The sequence below is a fragment of the Carex rostrata genome, chromosome 17 (assembly GCF_964058835.1).
Source record: "Carex rostrata chromosome 17, lpCarRost1.2, whole genome shotgun sequence".
Classification (NCBI taxonomy): Eukaryota; Viridiplantae; Streptophyta; class Magnoliopsida; order Poales; family Cyperaceae; genus Carex; species Carex rostrata.
The window spans coordinates 3660012-3681654 of record NC_135934.1 but is presented as its reverse complement, the minus strand read 5'-3'; the positions used below and the strand labels follow the sequence as shown (position 1 = coordinate 3681654).

General features: G+C 35.9%; 4 protein-coding genes across 4 annotated transcripts; 1 reads left to right on the top strand and 3 right to left on the bottom strand.

Annotated features, from left to right (window-relative positions):
* Window positions 1-218: 218 nt before the first annotated feature.
* On the bottom strand, window positions 219-2871 carry LOC144567999 (glyoxylate/hydroxypyruvate/pyruvate reductase 2KGR-like). The gene is made up of 2 exons (XM_078318212.1): window positions 2276-2871; window positions 219-901 (listed from the first exon to the last, which is right to left on the bottom strand). Exons 1-2 carry the CDS (start codon window positions 2705-2707, stop codon window positions 383-385), a joined length of 951 nt encoding a protein of 316 aa, XP_078174338.1. The 5' UTR covers window positions 2708-2871; the 3' UTR covers window positions 219-382.
* Window positions 2872-4397: 1526 nt separating this feature from the next.
* On the bottom strand, window positions 4398-5660 carry LOC144568002 (glyoxylate/hydroxypyruvate/pyruvate reductase 2KGR-like). Its single transcript, XM_078318216.1, has 2 exons — window positions 5120-5660; window positions 4398-4575 (listed from the first exon to the last, which is right to left on the bottom strand). The coding sequence occupies exons 1-2, from the start codon at window positions 5546-5548 to the stop codon at window positions 4567-4569; spliced, it is 438 nt and encodes a 145-aa protein (XP_078174342.1). The 5' UTR covers window positions 5549-5660; the 3' UTR covers window positions 4398-4566.
* A 4922-nt stretch (window positions 5661-10582) lies between these two features.
* On the bottom strand, window positions 10583-12586 carry LOC144568706 (glyoxylate/hydroxypyruvate/pyruvate reductase 2KGR-like). The gene is made up of 2 exons (XM_078319074.1): window positions 12115-12586; window positions 10583-11406 (listed from the first exon to the last, which is right to left on the bottom strand). Exons 1-2 carry the CDS (start codon window positions 12544-12546, stop codon window positions 10888-10890), a joined length of 951 nt encoding a protein of 316 aa, XP_078175200.1. The 5' UTR covers window positions 12547-12586; the 3' UTR covers window positions 10583-10887.
* A 2494-nt stretch (window positions 12587-15080) lies between these two features.
* On the top strand, window positions 15081-18865 carry LOC144568802 (uncharacterized). The gene is made up of 4 exons (XM_078319195.1): window positions 15081-15245; window positions 15434-16687; window positions 17153-17294; window positions 18116-18865. Exons 2-4 carry the CDS (start codon window positions 15473-15475, stop codon window positions 18691-18693), a joined length of 1935 nt encoding a protein of 644 aa, XP_078175321.1. The 5' UTR covers window positions 15081-15245; window positions 15434-15472; the 3' UTR covers window positions 18694-18865.
* Window positions 18866-21643: the final 2778 nt, after the last annotated feature.

Sequence of the window (21643 nt, the reverse complement as noted above, 5' to 3'; positions counted from 1 at the left end):
TGTCCGAGTTAAATTTTCATTTCAAACAAATAAACAGTGCTACTTTCGGCGTAAAGGTAACAGATACCACTTGTTCATTATCATTATTATACTATATAACTTCCACTGCATTCTGCTACGGTACCTTAGGTTCATTGATAATGGCTTAGATGGTTAGGCGTCAAATGCTACTTAGCTTTTAGGCTATCATTAGTTCAAATTGAAAGAAAAAAAAAATGTTAGAAGCAAAAGCATCTCATTTCTCTGCATTTAGGTGTCAATGCATAAATCACAACAGTTTATAATTCCCCTGTACACCAGTTTCTAGTACCCCACCAACTCAATAAGAGAGGCAAATGCAAATCCATGAATAATCAGCAACAGCTCATATTTAAATTACCAATCACACAACAGGTGTCAGCAGGGGTTTGTTCAAAAAATGTGCCTCGAGATTTCCAAGCACCAGATCAGCCATAGCTGTGCGTGTCTCGATTGTTGCACTCCCCACGTGCGGCACCAGCACCACATTCTCCAGTCCAAACAATTCCTCTGGGACATGTGGCTCGTTTTCAAACACGTCTAGCCCGGCACCACCAAGCCGCCCCTCAACCAAGGCAGCCACAAGCTCGGGCTCATCCACATGGGGTCCACGACCTATGTTTATCACCACACCCTTTGGGCCCAGAGCATCAATGACCGCACGGTTAACAATGTGGCGTGTCTCCTCTGTAAGCGCACATGCAACAACAAGTACATCACAATTTGAGGCGAGATCAACTGGGGTCGAGTAGTAAGTATAGTTTGGATAAGGCTTCTCAGTTCGGGAGTAGTAGCTTATAGGACAATCAAATGCCTCTGCCCGCTTCGCAATGGCAAGCCCAATCCGGCCCAACCCCAGAATTCCAACTGTTTTGCCACTAAACTGTCATGCAAATTCAAAATAAAAAGATTAAACACGGAATAGAAATGAAAGAACCAGGGATTCTAAACAATGCTTAAATTTCAGTAGCTGGGTGGTTATTTGTATTTAGTACCAGAAGGACTTGCTTCCCTAGCCCTTACCCTTAGGGTATCAACTATAAATCAAAATACATAAACCAGGAGGCAATGTCAGCAGGTTCTCAAGGTAACAAAACTAATTCCAAATCAGTATAATAACATGAATTGGTTTGTATAGCAAGTAGTCCAACCAGTTCATAAAACAAATCATTCATAGTTGAAGCATTTTATGATAAAGATACTTCAACAATTATTTCTTTAATCTTCCAAAAGAGCTGTTGGCCCATCCTGAAAATACGTTTGGGACTAAAGGCTTGGTTGTTGATGTTGTTGTATTAATTGCCATTTGTTGTCTTCCAATCTCATGTATAAATAAATTCGCAGAAAATAATTGCAAAATCATAAGACATTTTTTTCCACATAAAATATTTCAAGAAAAACTATTTTCACACTAATCAGTATACTAATATAAATTTTGGATGCTCTTCACAGTGGTGTGTACAGTAAATAATTTCACAGTAGTCCAACCAGTTCATAAAACAAAATTTATAGTCTATGCATTTTTTGATAAAGATACGTCAACTACTATTTCTTTAGTCTTCCAAAAATGTTGTTGGCCCATTCTGGAAATATGTTAATTATTACTGATTCACAAAATAAGTAAAGACACCTTTATAAGAGAAAGTGAAATAAAATCAACACAACATTAATTAGCATTTTGTCATCTTCCAACACACATGCTTAATAAATTCGCAGAATATTTTTGCGAAATCATAAAACACTTTTTTTTCATAGAAAATATTTTGAGAGAAGTTATTTTCAAAACTGCGATGAAGCAATTACAGACAAAAGTAGGATTAGGCCAATCTGGCCGCCCAGAGACGTCCCTGATTTGTGGAAAAGTATCATAATTCATATCCCTAAGCAATCTAAGGTGCTTCACTGCTGTCAAAGTTCTAGTTTCATGCAATATCACGTTCTGAAATAACAAGGGACAGCTATCATATCTAAACTGGTACTCTGTAAAACTAATCACAGTACTTTTAATTTATTTAATTCTCTTTTGGGAGGAGCAAAGCTGCTCTCCTTTTCCATTTCACAGTGAAATTAAAACTTGGGGACAAACAATAATGCATCTCAGCACTACATACATCAGTTAACTAAGTCTCAGAAATCAGAATAATGGCTGAACCAAATTTGCACCATAACTGAAGCTAAATAAAATAATAATTGACATCCATCAAATGATCAAAAGGACTGAAAACAATTCAAAAAATAAACTGGAATTGACACTAACCCTGGTAGTGAGAGTATATTCCCCTTTCTTCCAAGCGCCACTTCTCACATACTTATCAGCCGAAGGAATCCTCCTCATAACAGAAATCGCCAACCCGATCGCCAGATCGGCCACGTCATCAGTCAGAACATCAGGCGTATTGGTAACCCTAATCCCTCTCTCCTTACACTTGACCAGATCGACCTTGTCAAGCCCCACGCTGAAGGAGGCGACGATCTCTAGCTTGGGAAGAGCGTCGATCGTAGCAGCGTCGGCTCCAAAATTGGAATTCCCAACGACGGCGCGGATAGCGGCTGAGTTTTCCCTACAGAATTCGAGTCGGCTGGTCTCCGGCGCTTCCCAGAGGCGGAAAAGGCGACAGCCACGCCGTGTCAATTCTTGTTCGAGGTAGGGAAGGGGTTGATGTGTAACTAGCACGCCTATTTTCTCCATTGAGAGGAGCTTAAGGTAGAGTTTGATGGGGACAAAGTGGAAATATGATGTAGAGTGTTTCGAGCGGGGGTTATGGTGGAGAGTGTCGGAGAATCAAGAATGCGAGGACGAGAGAGAGAGAGAGAGTATACAGAACAAGTGAGGCAAAATACGTTGTGAATATGGACTTGACCGTACGAGATAGACCAATTTAAAGGGGGGTGGTGTAGAATTCGCTTTCTCTGAGATATCTCACATTTTGCGTGACATCCTGGAAAATCACAACTGTTTAAGTACGTTCTGCACAAATCTCAAAGCTCAAATAAAACTGGCCCCCCGCGCTATCCCGAATAGACACCGAACACGTCGGTCACGCAAAATATGAGATATCTCAAAGGATATGCACTCTGGGTGTAGCCAAAGAAAAGGACTGTGGTTTATATTTAATAACTTTAGATTCTAGCATCTCCAATGATTGCTTATTTATGGATTGTTAAATTGTAAGTGGCATTTCTAATTTAATTTCTTGATTGTAGTATGATTGCTTATTTAGCAATTATTCCGAAAAATTGCTTAAGAAGAAATTGTTTCCTAAAGATGGGCTGGCGAAACGTTTAGGGCGTGTTCGGATTTTACTGTTTACATGGGAAAAAAAAAATTCATTCAGACTGAATTTTTTTTTCCCACGTGAACAGTAAAATTTAGTTCAAAATTTTTGCAATTCCATTCCTATTCCTATTTCTGTCCGTCTGCCGAACACGCCCTTAGTTTTCAAGTATTCTATCCCCCCCCCCTCTCTCTCTTCTCTGTATCTTTTTCTTTGGCTGGCGTGGATGCTAAAAAAATTGATTTTAATTGCTGGAATGTAGCGTCTAGAAATTTCGAGAGGCTTAATTGCTATTTAGCGGTTAATCTTTTGTTAGCAATTCATTTTAATTGCTGTGATGGAGATGCGCTTAGTTGTTGGTAAATTTTCTCCGAGGTCCTCCGACTTTCAACATATCACAAGTCGCTTTTGAAACCTTAATTTGTCCCGCAGGCCGCAGAATTGCAGATGCTACAATAACATCATAAACTTTTTAATCTATTTTGGGGTCTGATAGGCATTTGGGCCTTTAGGTTTAAAATGCTTTCCTTAAAAATGTTTAAATTGTGACATTAGCTTTAGCAGTACCAACAGTGCACACCGAGTCTAGCTATGATATCGGTGTTATATGACACCAATCATTTTTTTATTTATAGCATTATTAAAATAAAATTAAACGTATACTACTAAATCTATCAAATCTCATTTCATACCACAAATGTTGAATATGTGTTCATGCATAAAGAACTGTCCAGAAACGCTGAATTATTCAGTGTTTTTCCTTGCCTAGAAATGTTGAATTTGTTCAGCGGTCTTAGGAAGGGAAAAGCGGCATTTATTCATCGTTCCTTGACAAGAGAAAATGATGAATAACTATTTGTTCTTAGGATAAGGAATAACACCGAAAATTTGTGATGTGAAATGAAATTTAGGAGATTCAGTAATATACTATTAATTTGTTTCTTTTTAATGCTGGAAATAAAAATTGAGTTTACTGACAAAGGTTTAGATGGTTAGATGGTGAGGCCCGGCTAACTATGAAACTAAAATAAAATAAAATAAAAAGAGAGAGAAGAAAAATCATCTTGTTTCTCTTAATTCAGGGGCAAGATCAGACTTTTAAACTGTAAAGATCAAACATCAATAGTAGTCAATTATATAAAATTTTGTAATTTTACACTATCAATAACACTTAGTCTAAACTATATAGAAATAATGTACAAATACATTTTTTTTTAAAACAAAAAGGATCAATTGACTCCATTCTTTTAACGTGTCTGCACTTATATTTCAATCAATAAATCTGCACTTATATAACAATCAATAAATCATAACAGGTACATAAGAGGTAGCAAATCAATGAATAATGCGCAACAACTCTAATTTAAATTGCCAATCAAACTATAGGTGTGATGAAGCAATTACAAACAAAAGTAGGATTAGGCCAATCTGGCCGCTCAGAGAGGTCCCTGATTTGTGGAGAAGTATCATAATTCATATCCCTAAGCAATATAAGGTACTTCACTAGTGTCAAAGTTCTAGTTTCATGCAATATCACGTTCTGAAATAACAAGGGACAGCTATCATATCTAAACTGGTACTCTGTAAAACTAATCACAGTACTTTTAATTTATTTAATTCTCTTTTGGGAGGAGCAAAGCTGCTCTCCTTTTCCATTTCACAGTGAAATTAAAACTTGGGGACAAACAATAATGCATCTCAGCACTACATACATCAGTTAACTAAGTCTCAGAAATCAGAATAATGGCTGAACCAAATTTGTACATCCATCAAATGATCAAAAGGACTGAAAACAATTCAAAAAATAAACTGGAATTGGCACTAACCCTGGTAGTGAGAGTATATTCCCCTTTCTTCCAAGCGCCACTTCTCACATACTTATCAGCCGAAGGAATCCTCCTCATAACAGAAATTGCCAACCCGATCGCCAGATCGGCCACGTCATCAGTCAGAACATCAGGCGTATTGGTAACCCTAATCCCTCTCTCCTTACACTTGACCAGATCGACCTTGTCAAGCCCCACGCTGAAGGAGGCGATGATTTCTAGCTTGGGAAGAGCGTCGATCGTAGCAGCGTCGGCTCCAAAATTGGGACCAACGATGGCGCGGATAGCGGCTGAGTTTTCCCTACAGAATTCGAGTCGGCTGGTCTCCGGCGCTTCCCAGAGGCGGAAAAGGCGACAGCCACGCCGTGTCAACTCTTGTTCGAGGTAGGGAAGGAGTTGATGTGTAACTAGCACGCCTATTTTCTCCATTGAGAGGAGATTAAGGTAGAGTGTTTCGAGCGGGGGTTATGGTATTGGTGGAGAGTGTCGGAGAATGCGAGGACGAGAGAGAGAGACAGAACAAGTGGGGGCAAAATACGTGGTGAACATGGACTTTACCATACGAGACAGACCAATTTATAGTGGTGCCTACAAGAATTCGCATCCTCTGAGATATTTCACATTTTACGTGACTTTTTCGAAAATCACAACTGTTCAAATACGTTCTGCACAAATCTCGAAAGCTCAAATAATACTGGCCCCTGCGCTATCCGAATTCGTATCCTCTGCATTAACTCAAAAGGGAATCTTTTGAGGTAGTGAATATTGGCCATCCGATTTTCTTTAAGATTCGTGCAGACTAAATCCTCACTAATATTGAAGGACTCCCAAGCAGGGCCGAATTAGCTCCGTTTGGAATCAGACGGTTAAGATTTATTAACTCAAAAGATTTATTTTTAAGTTAATGCAGAGGATATGCATTCGCGCTATCCCGAATAGGCATCGAACAGGTCAGTCACGCAAAATATGAGAGATATCTCAGAGGATACGCACTCTGGGGCAGTGTTATCAAAATCGGACCGGACTGGCCGGTTGGACCCGAAAAAACCGGAACCGATCACCAGTCCGGTTTAGGGCTGGGCAAAAAAACTCGAACTCGTAACTCACTCGTAACTCGCTCATTTACAGCTCATTTAACTCGGCTCATTTACAACTCAGCTCATTTACAACTCGAGTTGGCCAACTCGTTTAATAAATGAGCTGAGTTCGAGTTGGCCCCAACTCGCTCATTTATAACTCGAGTTACATAAAGTTACATAGTTTTGGTCACAATAAATCTCAAAATAATCAAACCCGAATCTCTAGACTGTTATTTGTGCTTTGAGATTCGTGTGAAATATGTTTGAACTTGTATTGTAATACTATCACTGGTTAAACGAGTTACAAACGAGTTGTGAGCCAACTCGAGTTGATAACGAGCTGAGTTTGAATTTGTGTTGTACTACTATCACTGGTTAAATGAGTTATAAACGAGTTGTGAGCCAACTCAAGTTGATAACGAGCTGAGTTCGAGTTGGCTCTACAACTCGTTATTATCATCTCAACTCGAGTTGGCTCGCTCGTTTATTAAACGAGCCGAGTTCGAGTTGGGGGTAACTCGCTCAAACTCGGCTCATTTACAGCCCTAGTTCGGTTTGGTTCGATTGAAATATCACTTCTGAAGTTGAGCCGAAAAAACCGAATAAATTAACCAATTTTTATTCAAAAACCGTGAATCATTCTTAGAAAAAAAACCAATTTTAAGCTTGTTTCACTTTTTCACACATAACGAGAAGAGAGAGAGCACAAAAGACCCTCTTGGTTAAGAGGGGTGTGACCTTTTTGTCACGTGTCACCAGTACTAGTACTACTTTTTATCTTATATAGTTTTTATAAAGAGGAAGGTTCAAATGCCTCCATGTTTTTGTGCCTCCATCATGCCTCCATCTCTCTCCATCATTTTCAAAGTTCAAACAGTCGATCCGAACCGCTCAACCTAACCTCCATACTAAAATATGTTTGGAGACCAAATTTTATATTTTTAGGAATTTTTTTACTATTTTTTTAGATAGGTACAAAATCAGTAAATCTGAACCATCTAAAAACAGTATTTTTGTACCTATCTAAAAAAATAGTAAAAAAATTCCTAAAAATATAAAATTTGGTTTCCAAATATATTTTAGTATGGAGGTTAGGTTGAGCGGTTCGGATCGACTGTTTGAACTTTGAAAATGATGGAGAGAGATGGAGGCACAAAAACATGGAGGCATTTGAACCCTCCTCTTTTATAAAAGACCCTTGTATTTTAAATATGAGTGAATCTATAGTACTATGCATATTACGATTTGTTACCGTACTACGGCTCTATATTTGAGTTTTCAAATTTTAACGGTCGATCCGAACCGTTCATCTTGTTCTCCATATTAATATGTGTTTGGAGACCAAATTTTACATTTTTTGAAATTGTTTTACTATTTTTTTAGATTTATTGAAAATCACTGTTTTTGGATGGTCCAGAATTTTCAGATCAAGTGATTTTCTAAATATCTAAAAAAATAGTAAAAAAATTTCAAAAAATGTAAAATTTGGTTTTCAAACACATATTAATATGGAGAACAAGATGAACGGTTCGGATCGACCGTTAGGTTTTGAAAACTCGAATATAGAGCCGTAGCACGGTAACAACCCGTGATATGCATAGTACCATAGACTCACTCTTTAAATATTATAAATAAGTCAATCAAGCATAGTATACACTTCAATTTTTATATACACACACTACAATTATTTATATACACATCTTAAAACAATAATAATAATTATTTTATTAATTACATTTTTATGAAATTTGGTACTGAAAAGTTATACATTTATATATCTTTATAACTTAGTAAACTTATCTTATCATACACAAATTTAAAATAGTGGGATGTTATATTTTTCCAAAAAAAAAATTTGTCATTTGTTGATAAAATAAGTAATTTTATTATATTTTGGGAATAAAATTTTAATTAATCTACAAATTTATAATTATTATTATATATGTATGTTTGTCTTCATTGTATAAAAAAAAATTATTTGTACAATATATATATAGTAAACATATAAGTAATTAAAAAAAATCAGCAATTGAACCGGTTGAATCACCGGTCCAACCAGTGAACTATTGAACTGAAGTTTTAGCGGTTCGATGTCCGGTCCAGTTCTAATAACATTGCTCTGGGGTGTAGCCAAAGAAAAGGACTGGTTTATATTTAGTAACTTTGGACTTTATTTGTTGGTAAATTTTCTCCCCCGATTTTCAACATATCACAAATGGGATGGAAGTAGGTCCGATGCCATCGGACCTAGCTTAGTTTCGATGGGCATATCTACCGTTGAATTTCATCAAACTGAAATTAAAGAGCAGCGTGACTTAGTGACCGGTTTCAAACGAATTTGATTTTTTTCTGAATCTTAAACCCGATAACATTAAAATCCGAATTTCATTTTAGTCTCCTCTCTCTCGCTCTTTCTTTATTCCCACGGTGTGTCGCCAACCCTAGAATTCCCACTTTTTTGCCACTGAAATGCACGTAAATTCAAAATACAAAGATTAAACACGAAGAATATGAATGAAAGATCAACCAAGGATTCTAGACAATTAATGTTTAAATTTCAGTAGACTGATGGCAGAATTTTTATTTATAGAAATTATTATAAAATAATACAGTTATTAGATAGATTGCATCTGCCATCCATGTTTCGATACCACAAAAGCAACTGAAAGTTTATTTTTTCCGGTTTCTTTAGGAAATTTTAAATGACCTCAAAAATTTTCGGCTCCTTATAGAATTTTTTGTAGCGTGGTACTATGCGATCCATAAGTCTCTAAGGAAATAAAAAAATTCAAATTTTTACGATTCCCTAAAGAACAAAAAATAAATTGTAGTTCCTTCTATGAGATCGAAATATGAATGTACTTCATCTAATAGTCTATATTATTCTAAAATCATTTCTATAAATAAAAATTCTGACCTAATGTTTAGTTATACAACCGTCATGTGAGCCGTCACACGAAGAACAAAATTGAATTTACCAGAAGAACTGGCTTCCCTAACCCTTACCCCTGTTTTGGATGCCTTCAGTTATTGTAGCTTGTGTAGTAAATAATTTCACAGTAATTTAACGAGTTTATAAAACAAATCATTTAAATGCATTTATGAAATTACTTCAGCAGTTATTTAATCTTCTAAAAAGCTGTTACCCTTATGGAAGTATGTTCATTGATATTAGTTTACAAAAGAAAAAATGAAATAAAATAAAAAAGTTCCGATTGCTATTTTGTGATTTTCATTTAAATAATTGGCAGAGCAAAATCTACGATATCATAAATTATCTTTTTGCACAGAAAACTTAATGAGAAAAGTTATCTTCCTTTAATACGATGAAGCAAATATAAACATATAGTATGATAGTTCCAATTTGAACGGTGGATAACAAGGTAACCCTCCCATCCTCCACAGTACCAAATACCAATGGTACTGGAATTGGTTTTCCGAAAAAACCCAAACAGCTTAGATATTTTGATTTGAATCAATTTTATTTCTTCTAAAGAAAAATAAAAAATAAAAAATTAGTTGGATAGCTTATGGTTGCCCATGTTTTAGCCTTTTTTGGATTGAGTTTTCCCTAATCTCTCATTTGCCAACTCTATTCCAGCTCAGCACCAAGCTTGATAACATCATCCATGAAGAAACAATATTTCTCTTCATCATGAACCAAGAACTTCACACGATGGTTTACGGAAACCAGTTTACTCTCTTCTTCTGTTTACGGAAACCAGTTTACCAAATACCAATGGTACTGCTTGAACAGAGAGTTAAACAAGCTACAGCCTATGAGATATTTATCTTCTTTCTCTCGTTTTAATTTGAACCTGGCATTCACTTCCAGTACCAATAGATATCTTAAAAACAATATAAAAGTTAGAGAGCAAAAAAGTTGGCTTTGTAAATTTTGGACATATTTATTTATCTTGTAACAGTAAAAGAGCAAACACATTTTTTTTGTGAGTATGACTAATATAACATCAGTGTCATTTCAGTCTATATAACACCAACTCTAAAACCTATCAAATCGAGTTCAAATGGTGAATCCAAACCGTTCAAACTAATTTACTTTATGAGTGATGTGTTTTCATGCAAATTTTTTATATTTTCGAGTTATTTTAGTATCAAATCAAGTGACAAAAAAATTGAAAAATGAATGTATTAAAATTAACTTAAAAACTCACACATTTGACCGCTTGACTTAATGCAAAATAAACTCAAAAACTTATAAATTTTACATGTAAACGCACAACTAATGAAGTAGATCGGTTTGAATGGTTTGGATTCACCATTTGAACTCGATTTGATAGGTTTTGAAGTTGGTGTTATATAGACTGAAATAACACTGATGTTATATTAGCCATACTCTTTTTTTGTTGATTTTTATCTAGTATTTTAAAAAAAAGTAGTGTTAATAGAGCAAAAAAGATTTTCTTAACAACTCATATTTCCTTGTCAAGTGACTTTCAGAAACCGGATAAGATAAAGAAAACCTCCCGTTCTGGAATCTAAACAGCTAAGGGGAAAAAAGAACTAAAATCTCTATCCTTAAAAAAATTTCAGATCAGCTCCAACAAAAATAGAGAGCTGAGATACAAATGGCTTGCCTTTGTTCAACTCATGCACTTCCCCAGCCGGAGGCATAAGACACACACCTCTTTCGATATACAAGGAGAGAAGACTGAAACAATTGCACCATCACAAGACAGGAGTCAAAAGAGGCCTGCCCATAACATGCGCTTCTAGATTTGCAATCACCAAATCTGCCATTGCCTTGCTTGTCTCCACTGTGTCACTCCCAACATGGGGTGTCGTGACCACATTATCAAACTGAAACAACTCCTCGGGAACATTGGGCTCATTTTCAAACACATCAAGCCCGACCCCACCAAGTCGCCCCTCAACCAATGCAGATACGAGCTCAGCCTCATCCACATGGGGTCCACGGCCGATGTTTATCAATACGCCTTGTGGACCCAGCGCATCAATGATTGCACGGTTTACAATGAGGCGTGTCTCGTTGGTTAGTGCACACGAGACAACAAGAACTTCACAGTTAGAGGCAAGGTCCAATGGGGTCGGGTAGTACTTGTAGTTGGGATGTGGTTTTTCGGATCGGGAGTAGTAACTTATTGGGCAATTGAAGGCCTCTGCCCGTTTCGCTATAGCAAGTCCAATCCGACCCAGCCCGAGAATACCTACTTTCTTGCCACTGAACTGAAGGAGAAAACAAAAATTGGTGCAGTGGATTATTAGCTTATAGCACATAGTTACAATGCATTCATTTTTAGTACGATAATGAATTTATAAACAAACTGTGTGATTCATAATTGTTAAGTCGGCGGTACGGGATCTGACCTATACTGGTGCAACATCGGTACTGGTTTATAAAGATTCTTTCTATGATACATTTTTGTATTCTGTTTAGCACAAACCATCATGTAAAATACGAATGAACTGTTAGTTTATGTACAGAATTATCAAGTATTAAAACCACAACAAAAACCTACGAACGTATACCATCTGAACATAATTGTTTCATGACACACTTTTCCTAAAACTTTGTACAAAGCTCCATATTAGAGCTTATGTATTAACTCTATTTCAAAGTTGAATACTTCAAGTCATGTAGATTACTCCAAATACAAAACAAATACTATAATTGCTGGGTACTAGTACAGATATGCGAGTACTGAGGAACTAGTATCAAACCAGAATTAAACGCTTTTAACTTGAAATTAGACACATAAAATTATCATTCTGGCTCTGATTTTTGGTCTTATTCCACCATGAAACAATGCTTCTCTGACCTAATTAATCCCCAAAGTATCATCAATAGTATAACAATCTTCTATGGTCCATAACGATTTGATCTCAAATCTACGATTATAAAAATCACACGGCAAGAGCCAATCAATCACTAACCTTGGTAGTAAGAGGATAACCCCCTTTCTTCCAAGCGCTACTCCTCACAAACCGATCAGCTGCCGGTATTTTCCTCAGCACCGCAATGGCCAAGCCAATAGCCAAATCTGCCACGTCATCTGTCAACACATCAGGCGTATTGGTAACCCTAATCCCTCTCTCTTTGCACTTAACCAAATCGACCTTGTCGAGACCCACGCTAAAGGAGGAAACGATCTCGAGATCGGGAAGGGCGTCGATCATGGTCGCATCGGCGCCGACGTGAGTGTCGCCAATGACAGCGCGGATCGAGGAGCCGTTGGCATGGAGGAATGTGAACTGATCGTTTTTTGGCGAGTCGTAAATGCGGAGGAGGTGGCAGCCTCGCCGGAGGAGCTCTTGTTCCAGGTAAGGGAATTGGGGGTATGTGAGAAGCACCCCTAGCGACTCCATTGTTGTTTACTGAAGAGAAAATTCGCATCCTCTGAGATATCTCAACTGTTGCGTGACTGACGTGTAGGGTGCCTATTCGGGATAGCGCAGGTGGCCAGTAATATTTTTTGCTTTGAGATTCATGCAGAACGTATTTAAACGGTTGGAATTTTCCTGAAAAAACTCAAAGTTTGAGAGGATTGCGTGACTGACTTGTCCGGTGCCTATCCGCCTATTCGGGGATGGCGCATGGAGGGGGCAGTATTATTTTTGCTTCGAGATTCGTGCAAGACATATTTGAACGGTTAAGATATTTCATAAAAATACGCAAAAGTTGAGATGCGAATCCATTCCATTTTCGATGAAATGTGAGCAGTTGATGGTACCAAATTCGGTTGTCTTTGCCGTCCGATCTAAGTGCGAACTCGATCGGTGAGAATTTAATTATCTGTACGAATCTTGAAGCAGATTATACGGCTTGGATTGGCTATCGGACCAAATTTAGTCAGATGCTCGTCGGACTTCCGATTCGATGAATAGAGGGAGAAGAAACTGAGCTCGGATCCTCTACAACTGGAGAAGTTCCAGACCGAGTAGAATCGTGCCATCAAAAGCTCCTCATAAAATCCAACGACCTAAGATGTGCTGGACCAGTTCCAGCCTTCCAGGCTTTTTAGATACACTTTTTTATTATTATTTAGAATTAAAAAGATATGTAAAAATATTTTTTAAACTTATTCGCAATGAATAGACCTTTATGTTTTTGTTTTACCTAAAGTGGCTTTAAAAAAAAATTTAAATCAAGAGGTGTAGAAACCATTTGATTCCTTTAATCTCTGGTTAATTGCGCTCTCTAGATACAATATGTTATTACTTGCCAAGTTGCCAGACTTGTATCACTCACTGTATGAGACGGGTTTAGGTTCTCTAAAGTAATGCAAATATTGAATTTGAAATCCGGACAATTCAATCAAAATTCAAGCTATTCGAATTAATTTTAGAATATACGAAATTGTTTCAAAATGTAATGCTAGTTTATAACGAATGGCCAAAATTCAAACTCAATTTCCATTTACCTTATATAGGATCTGAAAGCATAATTTAAAACACAAATTAATAAATTTTATTTGTCAACCACGAGCTTGTTGTGGCTTTATAAATGCAAACGCAAACCAATTGTAAGTCAGCAACCCAATTCCCATGTATTCACTGGATAAAATGTTTATAATTGTTATCAAAATTATCTTCTTTTTTTAAAATGAAAAAAAAAAAATCTAACAATTTGTTTTTTAAAAAATAATTAGTGTAATCACTATATAAATAATCCGACATGCAAGAATGGATATTATGTCAAATAAACAATGGTCAATTGAACCTTTTCTTTCAAGTACCGAACTTCGTTATTTATTTATTTTTCCAAAATTTGTTATATATACTATTTTGACCTCCATAGTTTATACTAAATACTTTACTCCGACATCAACCTATAAAAAAATATTATATCAATAACAATATAATTTTTAATTAGTAAATTATTTATAAGAAATTTATCCGGTGAATTTATTAGAATTTAGGGTTCATATTGAAAGGCCCGACCTTTTTTTTATAAATCATAATTAGAATTTTTTTTTTTATGAAACCAATATGATTACTTTTTTTTTTTTTTACAAAAGTCATAAGAACCGAAATGTCATTTCGGCCATTTTTTTTGGATCCAAATGACATTTCGGTCCTAACTGTTTTCACAGATTTCGAAAAAAAAATACGTTGAAAAATTGTACAAATAACTGAGATTTAATTGCCAAAAAAAAATCGTCACCAAAATAATATTTTGGTTTTCATAATTTTTATAAAAAAAATATTATCACGTTGGTTTCATAAATTTTTTTTTTTTTTTTCTAATTATGGTTTATAAACAAAATTCGAAAGGCACCATGCTATTTTTTTTTTTTCTTATGAGGAATGCTATTTTGTCGATATCATGCAAAGTAAATGAGCCCCAATACCGTACTGTCCAGTTCAGAGATTGGGAAGCGCAAGCAAGGAATGTCTCTATCACTCATGACCATGTTTTACCCATACACCCTTCAATGTTTGCTAATTTGTTTACTCTCTATTTCTACTTTGTAACTAAATGAATTTGTATTTTTTTTTTCTTTTCGAATTGCTACTAATTTGCCTAATCCTACTATTTTAACAACTTAGCCTCTGGTTATTGTCTTGATCTGAAAAATATAAATATATTTTATTTGATATATTTTTTCTTAATAATTAAAGGCTTATTTTATGCGTTATGTTTGATTAAAGCACAAGACAAGATTGTTTCTCTCAACTTTATCATATAATTTTTTCCATTAGTTTTAATGCACATATTTAATTATAAATATTCTCGTAACTTTGATATTCAACTTATAGGAAAAAGTTGCTTAAATATCAAATCATTAGTTACCTTTAGCAAAATTGTTAAATATATAAGGACGAGAGTGCAAAATTGTTGTAAATTGGCAAAAAGACCCTTCTTTAAAAGAGGAACCCAAATGTCAACTTCAAAGACCGGGAATCCAAAAATCTAGTTATTATTACAACGCTGAACTAAATACAAATAAATAAGAGAGACTTGGTTAGTTGGTTTACTTCCTGTCTCTTTCACAGATCTGAAAGACTGAAATCACACCGGAGAAGAGAAGCAACGCTACCAGTTGCATCAGCTCTACTTTCAGGTAATTCCACTTCCCCTTCTCTCTATACCGTGTCTCAGATGACAATTCCACCTGAAAACTCTTAGTTAATGTGCAAAAAAACAAATTCTTAAAAAAGAAAGAAAGTTGTAAGGTGATTCTAGTTTATTTACTGTCTGAAATCAATGCTGTAATGTTGTTGCTTGACAATTTCAATGTTTTATTGCTAGGATTTGCTTGAAATAAGCAATCAATTGAGAGAAATAAAAATGTATCAAGACATTTTCAGATTAGCAGTTCACAGATCCTTATCAAAGAGCCAAAATCCCAGAGAGGTCAACAATAGTACCTCTTATATCTCACTAGAGACCTCAGCACTTGAAACAAGCAAAGAAAAGATAGAGAAAGAAAAAGAGAAACAGAGAGTTGAGGCAATGACAAGGAGTGATTTTACTGAATTGCAAGTTCAGAAACCCTTTCGAGGCAAAATTAATAAAAATAATGGGACAAATTTGGAAGTATTCTCGAAGAATCTCACCGAGACCCTTTTAAGAGGTGCTGTTGATCTACAAGTCTCACTAGACATGCTAGAGAGCTTTCAAAAGAATGTTAACAGGAGGCAAAAAAGGCATGGAGAAGGAGGTGTGGGGGAAGGGTGGTTTGTAGAGGATTTAAATGCAAACAGATACATTTCTAACGGAGCTTCTTCTAGGCACAACATCGAGGGGCTAAAGAAGGTGATTAGTGAGAGTCTGTATAAACAGAACCTTATCACTGCCTCATCTGATGATGACAAAAGTTCTTTGAACTCCTCATTTAGAGGTAATTCTAATTACAGTAATTCTCCGGGTATTGTTGCAAAACTTATGGGTTTAAAAGAGCCACCTGGAAACATAGAAAATTTTCAGCCTGCCAAGGGAAGTACAAAGGAGAAGAGTTTGAACTCACTGAGGGCTGTTTTTGACTTAGAAAGGATGCCAAGGGTGAAAAAAGAAAAATTACCAGAGGTGAGAATTGACCCAAATCGAAGAGCATTACTAGATATTATGGAGACTATGCAATATAAAGGTCTAATGAGAAACAAGCAAGGGGATAGAGAGGCAACAACAACTTCCATTAGAGAGGACCAAAATGCAAGATCTGTCCGACAAGAGAATGGCAAAATGGCTTATGGTAAAAAGGTGGCAAAATGGGAAATGAGAACTTTTGAGGAAGACAAAATAGAGACATCTAAAATTGCTGATATTAATAATGCAAAAGGAAAGGGCATAGAGAGACGACATGCAGTAAGTGCCAAGAAAAATGAAAAGAAGGGTGTGAATTCATTAACATCAAAAAGCGTGCAAAAGAGTGAAAGAAAAGTTGCGAGGACGAGCTATGGAGCATCTGCGAGCCGTGTCACCAAGTCGATGTCACATAATTCGACTCCTCCCACTAAGGAGAAGAAAAGTGTGCTACCTATGAGAAATGAAAGCTCGAGAATGGTACAGTTTAATTTTCACTTTGCTACTCACAAAAAATAGAAGATTGTAATTTTACATTTTAGTTTTTTCTGTAATGTACAGTCTATGCTGTTCAATCCATATTATTCGGGTACTACTGTGATATTCACTTAAATTTCCCTTTTAGATAACATGACTAATCCTAATTAAAGCACCAGGCAAGTACATATTATATTCTCTTGTCACTTGAAAAAAAATATTGATTTGTATTTATACATGCAGAAAAATAATATTGCACTCATTGAATTTTGTACAGGTAAATGACCATCTTTTTTTCTGTTAATAACCCATTATACTGGTAACAATACAGATTTTCCTTAATTCTTGTTTTCAGTCATGACTGGCAAGCCCATTTTTCTAACTTCCCCTTTTATTGCTGGGGTCTAATTGACACTATATTGAAATGTTCAGGATAATTTATTTCTAATTATATATTACCTAATGCAGCTTGTAGATAGAAAAATCAAAAGAGAAGGAAAAGGATTCAATTCGAAGGTTCAGAAAAATGGTGGTCCCGCAAATACTCACGCCCGCCATCTTGAGAGCAATTATAAACCGAAAAGGGCAGACAGGGCACCATCTGTGAAAGGTAAGTGCACCAGCAATTGCATCTCGTTTTCTCCATGATTAATATTAATTATTGGCTTATTAGGTGTGTACCTGTAGTCCTGTACTGCTGTGCCAGTATTACAGTCCATCTAGAATTTTAAACTTTTTTGTAAGTGGGTGCCACCTACATTAACCCTAACATGGTGAGACTAGGCTGCAAGGATCATAAACAGTTGTGTTTGCAAATCGGGTGCAATCTTGGGTGTAATTTTCAAAGCCTTCCAACATAGTAAAGTACTTTATTGGTTATCATTTGTAGAACTTGAAATGTTGGGGTCTTCTTTTCTTCGCAAGGCTTACATTTTTGTGGTTATTTTGGTTTTCTGGCCCCAATTACCATACTAATTTTGCTGCCATACCTAGTTCAGGGCTTCAGGCTACCTGTTTAAAGCTGCATTAGATTGATTGGCATGGGACTGGTACCAAATTAATCATACATTACTTTTTTTTGGTTGCATGATTGGAGTTAACTTTAGCTTAGTTCTACAACTAAGAGTACATTAAGCAAGACAAGGTTAATTCTGGATTATTCGTGTATGGCTAGTGAGGCCTTATTAGGCGTAATTTGGTCCATAAAAACTTTGGGTTAAATCGAGTATATGAACTTCAGCAAGAATGGTATGTAAAGCCATGCAAATCTTATATTCAGCATAGCAGTCAAAATTGCAATTGTCTTGGTGTTATGTTCTCGGCATGCATTGAAGACATCTACTCTGCTTTAATTATAAGTTTTGTATTAAACTATAACACACTGAGCTGCCTCAGAAAAAATAGTAAGAATAATAATTGTTTTTATAATAGATGATTGGACCAAACGGGGTGCGTTGTATGAAGCTTTGCCGGACACCAAAAAGTTCACTAAAAGCCGACATTCCTCAATTGAAGAAAAAGAAGGCAAAGAATTAATTGATTTGTCACAGAGAGCTGAAACTGATATCACAATATTACTTTTGGGTAACAAATCGTTCACTGCATTTGCAAAGGATGACATCCGACTTTGTCTGGATACTGCAATGGAACAGGTTTCTCGAAGAAACTTAAAATATAGTTTCTTTTATCCACCATACCATGTTGGTACCTTAGGAAGAAGGCCATATTTCTCTATTGAGAAGTTGATCAGTGAAATTACACATGGAATTAGAAAATTGAATGATTACCAAAGTGAGAAGAAAATCGATGCTCTGAAAGATGGTTTGTATTTAAAATTGGAGAGGGATTTGGAATGCTCAGATTTGGGGATCAATTCTATCTGGGATTGTGGTTGGTTGGATTGGATTTGTGTAGAAGAGGCGAGCAATGTAGTTTGTGATTTTACTGATTTTGTACTCTCTTTTTTAATTGAAGAGATTTCTCTTGATCTATTCACTTTCAAGTTTTAGATCACATTTTTTTTTTTTTTCATTTTCTGAGTACAATTAATACAATTGTACATGTAGGATAAATTAGATCAAGGTTATAATTTGTAGGTCGGTGTAAATTTTATTGTAAGAAAGAATTTCAATTTGAAACTATTATGATATAATTTTTTTTCCCTAGTTGAAATTACGTACATATATTTATTTTTTCTTAGAGCCTAATGAACACTGTAATTTAAAGAAAGTGGTTTCTCTGGATCAAATTCATCTACACCGTATAATTGTTTGACTATATATGCTGCATAAGATATAACTTTGGTTTGGTTCGGTTTGAAAATTTTCACAAATTTCACAGCTTGCGCTCTCCTATTATGAAACTTTTTTTTGAATTAAAGGAACAATTATATCTTGTTGAACATTATTTTTTTTATTAAATTCAACCTCAGCTATAATAAATATTTAATTCCGTCCATGTAAATGCAGTTCATTGCATTTTTTTATTTTTGGAAATAACTTGAAGCCAAAACCGAATAACTCAGATTTTTCATGATACACTTTCAATGAAAACATTGTTACCCAAAAACTAATTTGATCTAGTAATATTTTGCGCGCTTCCAACTACAAATATATAAATATAACATCAAAAAGATCGTGACTCGCCCCTGTCAAATATTTTCAAAAAAAAAAAGATCGTGATTTGATGTGATATTTGCCACGCAATGATCTAATTGAATATGTAACAGACAATGTGAATTTAAATGAGATTGTAGCACTGGATAAAAAATGCCTAATAAAATGTCATAACTCATAACTGGGGGAATTTCTGTGCTGCTCCTCCAATTATATATTTTTATGTTATAACCCGTTTTATTATCACTATTACACCGCTCTAAGTGCTGCACAGCTGTTGCTTGCTTGCTTACTCCAGTTACTCAGATTACCTCTCTTCTCTCTCTCTCTCTCTCTCTCTCTCAAAAGGAGAAGGATATTGTAGATGCTTCAGGTAATGGCAAAATCTTTTTTGAATTGACATTTTATATTTCCATATTTGTGATACTCAACTTTAGAGTGTATATGGGCTGCTACCATCTTCCTCAAAATTAATTTTTTTTAATGGTTAGTTAAGCAAAATAAGGTTTTAACAAGGAATAACCTTAGTAGAAGGGGGTGGTCTGGTAATTTGCAATGTGTCTACTGTTTTAAGATGGAGTCTGTTGATCATTTATTTGTCAATTGTCATTTTGCTACATCTATATGGGCTTGGATTGCTACGTATAATAGGTTTGTTTTTGTATGTACTTCTGTTGTTGATTTATGGGATCTGGATTATTGCATTCCTCTCAAAGATGCTAATCTTGTTGAGATAATTCGGGGGCTGTTTTATGGAACATATGGCTGGATTGAAACAAAATTTTATTTAATGCAGGTCATATACACACTCTACAAGTTTTAGGAGCCAAGATTATTGCTGTAGCTAACTTTTGGGCTACGAATCAAAAGTTTAATCTTACATCTCAACTTAATCTAATTTTACTTTCTGATTTGAAGGACCTGATAGGTTCTACTACGGTTTCCATGGAGGTTATACAGGATTCAACCCATTTGCATGGACCAGGGATAGCTTGATGGATGACGTGTCTGATTCCAACTCCTCCATATCCTCTGCCAATTTATAGGCATACAGGGTCTTTTTTGACTATTGGCATGTCTATGGTGTTTGTGGTGTTATAGGTTGTTACTTTGTTGATTACTTGTTTTGGTTATGCTAAGTTGTAGTAGGTTTATATGTGCTGTTTTGTTTTGTTGATGTATCGATCTTGTCCGATTGGTACTAATTAGATATTGTATGATTTTTGGTTATATGAAAATTGGTGGCTAACCCACTTCTTTCAAAAAAAAAAAAAAAAAAAAAAAACTTTAGAGTGTCAAGTATTGGGAATACTGGTACCAAAATCCCTGCTCGTCAGGTCTGGTTCTGACAACGGTGAAGATAGCTTCATTGTGGGCACTTATACCACCATTTTGGGTAAATTTTTGAACTACTTTGGCAGCACTATATATTTTCTGGGTTAGAGAATACAATGATAGTGGAAAGTCAAAACCCACAACATGCATTTCTTTTCTATACTAATACTGGTACCATTACTGATATGAACTGGTCGATGAGCATTATGCAACGCGGCGCTAATTGGGGTGCTTTCTTATTAGGTCATCGTCAAGCCGGAAAGGTCAGATGAACAAAAGATTAAATAAATGAGAAGGGATGGCCGGAGTGTAACGTCATACAAGAGAAGGGCTCTTATGATGATTTAGACAATGACAAAGGACTAACTCGCAGATGCCAAATAATTTTGGGGTTCCTTGCATTTGTGTTTCTTTTCACTATGTTTTAGCCTGAGGTGATAGTTGACGCAATGACAAGGAGTGATTTTACTGAATTGCAAGTTCAGCAACCCTTTCGAGGCGAAATTAATAAAAATTATAGGACAAATTTGGAAGTATTCTCGAAGCATCTCACCGAGGGGAGAGGGGGGTTTCCGATGGGCATCGGACCAAATCCTGTTCGATGGGCTGTTGGAACCGTCGGATCTGTTTTAGGATTCGTGTGTACGGATTTTAAAGCAGACGCGAAATTGTGGGCGCGAATCCTAAAGCAGATCCGGCGGTTCCAACAGCCCATCGAACAGGATTTGGTCCGATGCCCATCAGACACCCCCCTTGCCCCTCACCGAGACCCTTTTAAGAGGTGCTGTTGATCTACAAGTGTCCCTAGACATGCTAGAGAGCTTTCAAAAGAATGTTAACAGGAGGCAAAAAAGGCATGGAGAAGGAGGTGTGGTAGAAGGGTGGTTTGTAGAGGATTTAAATGCAAACAGATACATTTCTAATGGAGCTTCTTCTAGGCATAATATGGAGGGTCAAAAGAAGGTGATTAGTGAGAGTCTGTATAAACAAAACCTTATCACTGCCTCAT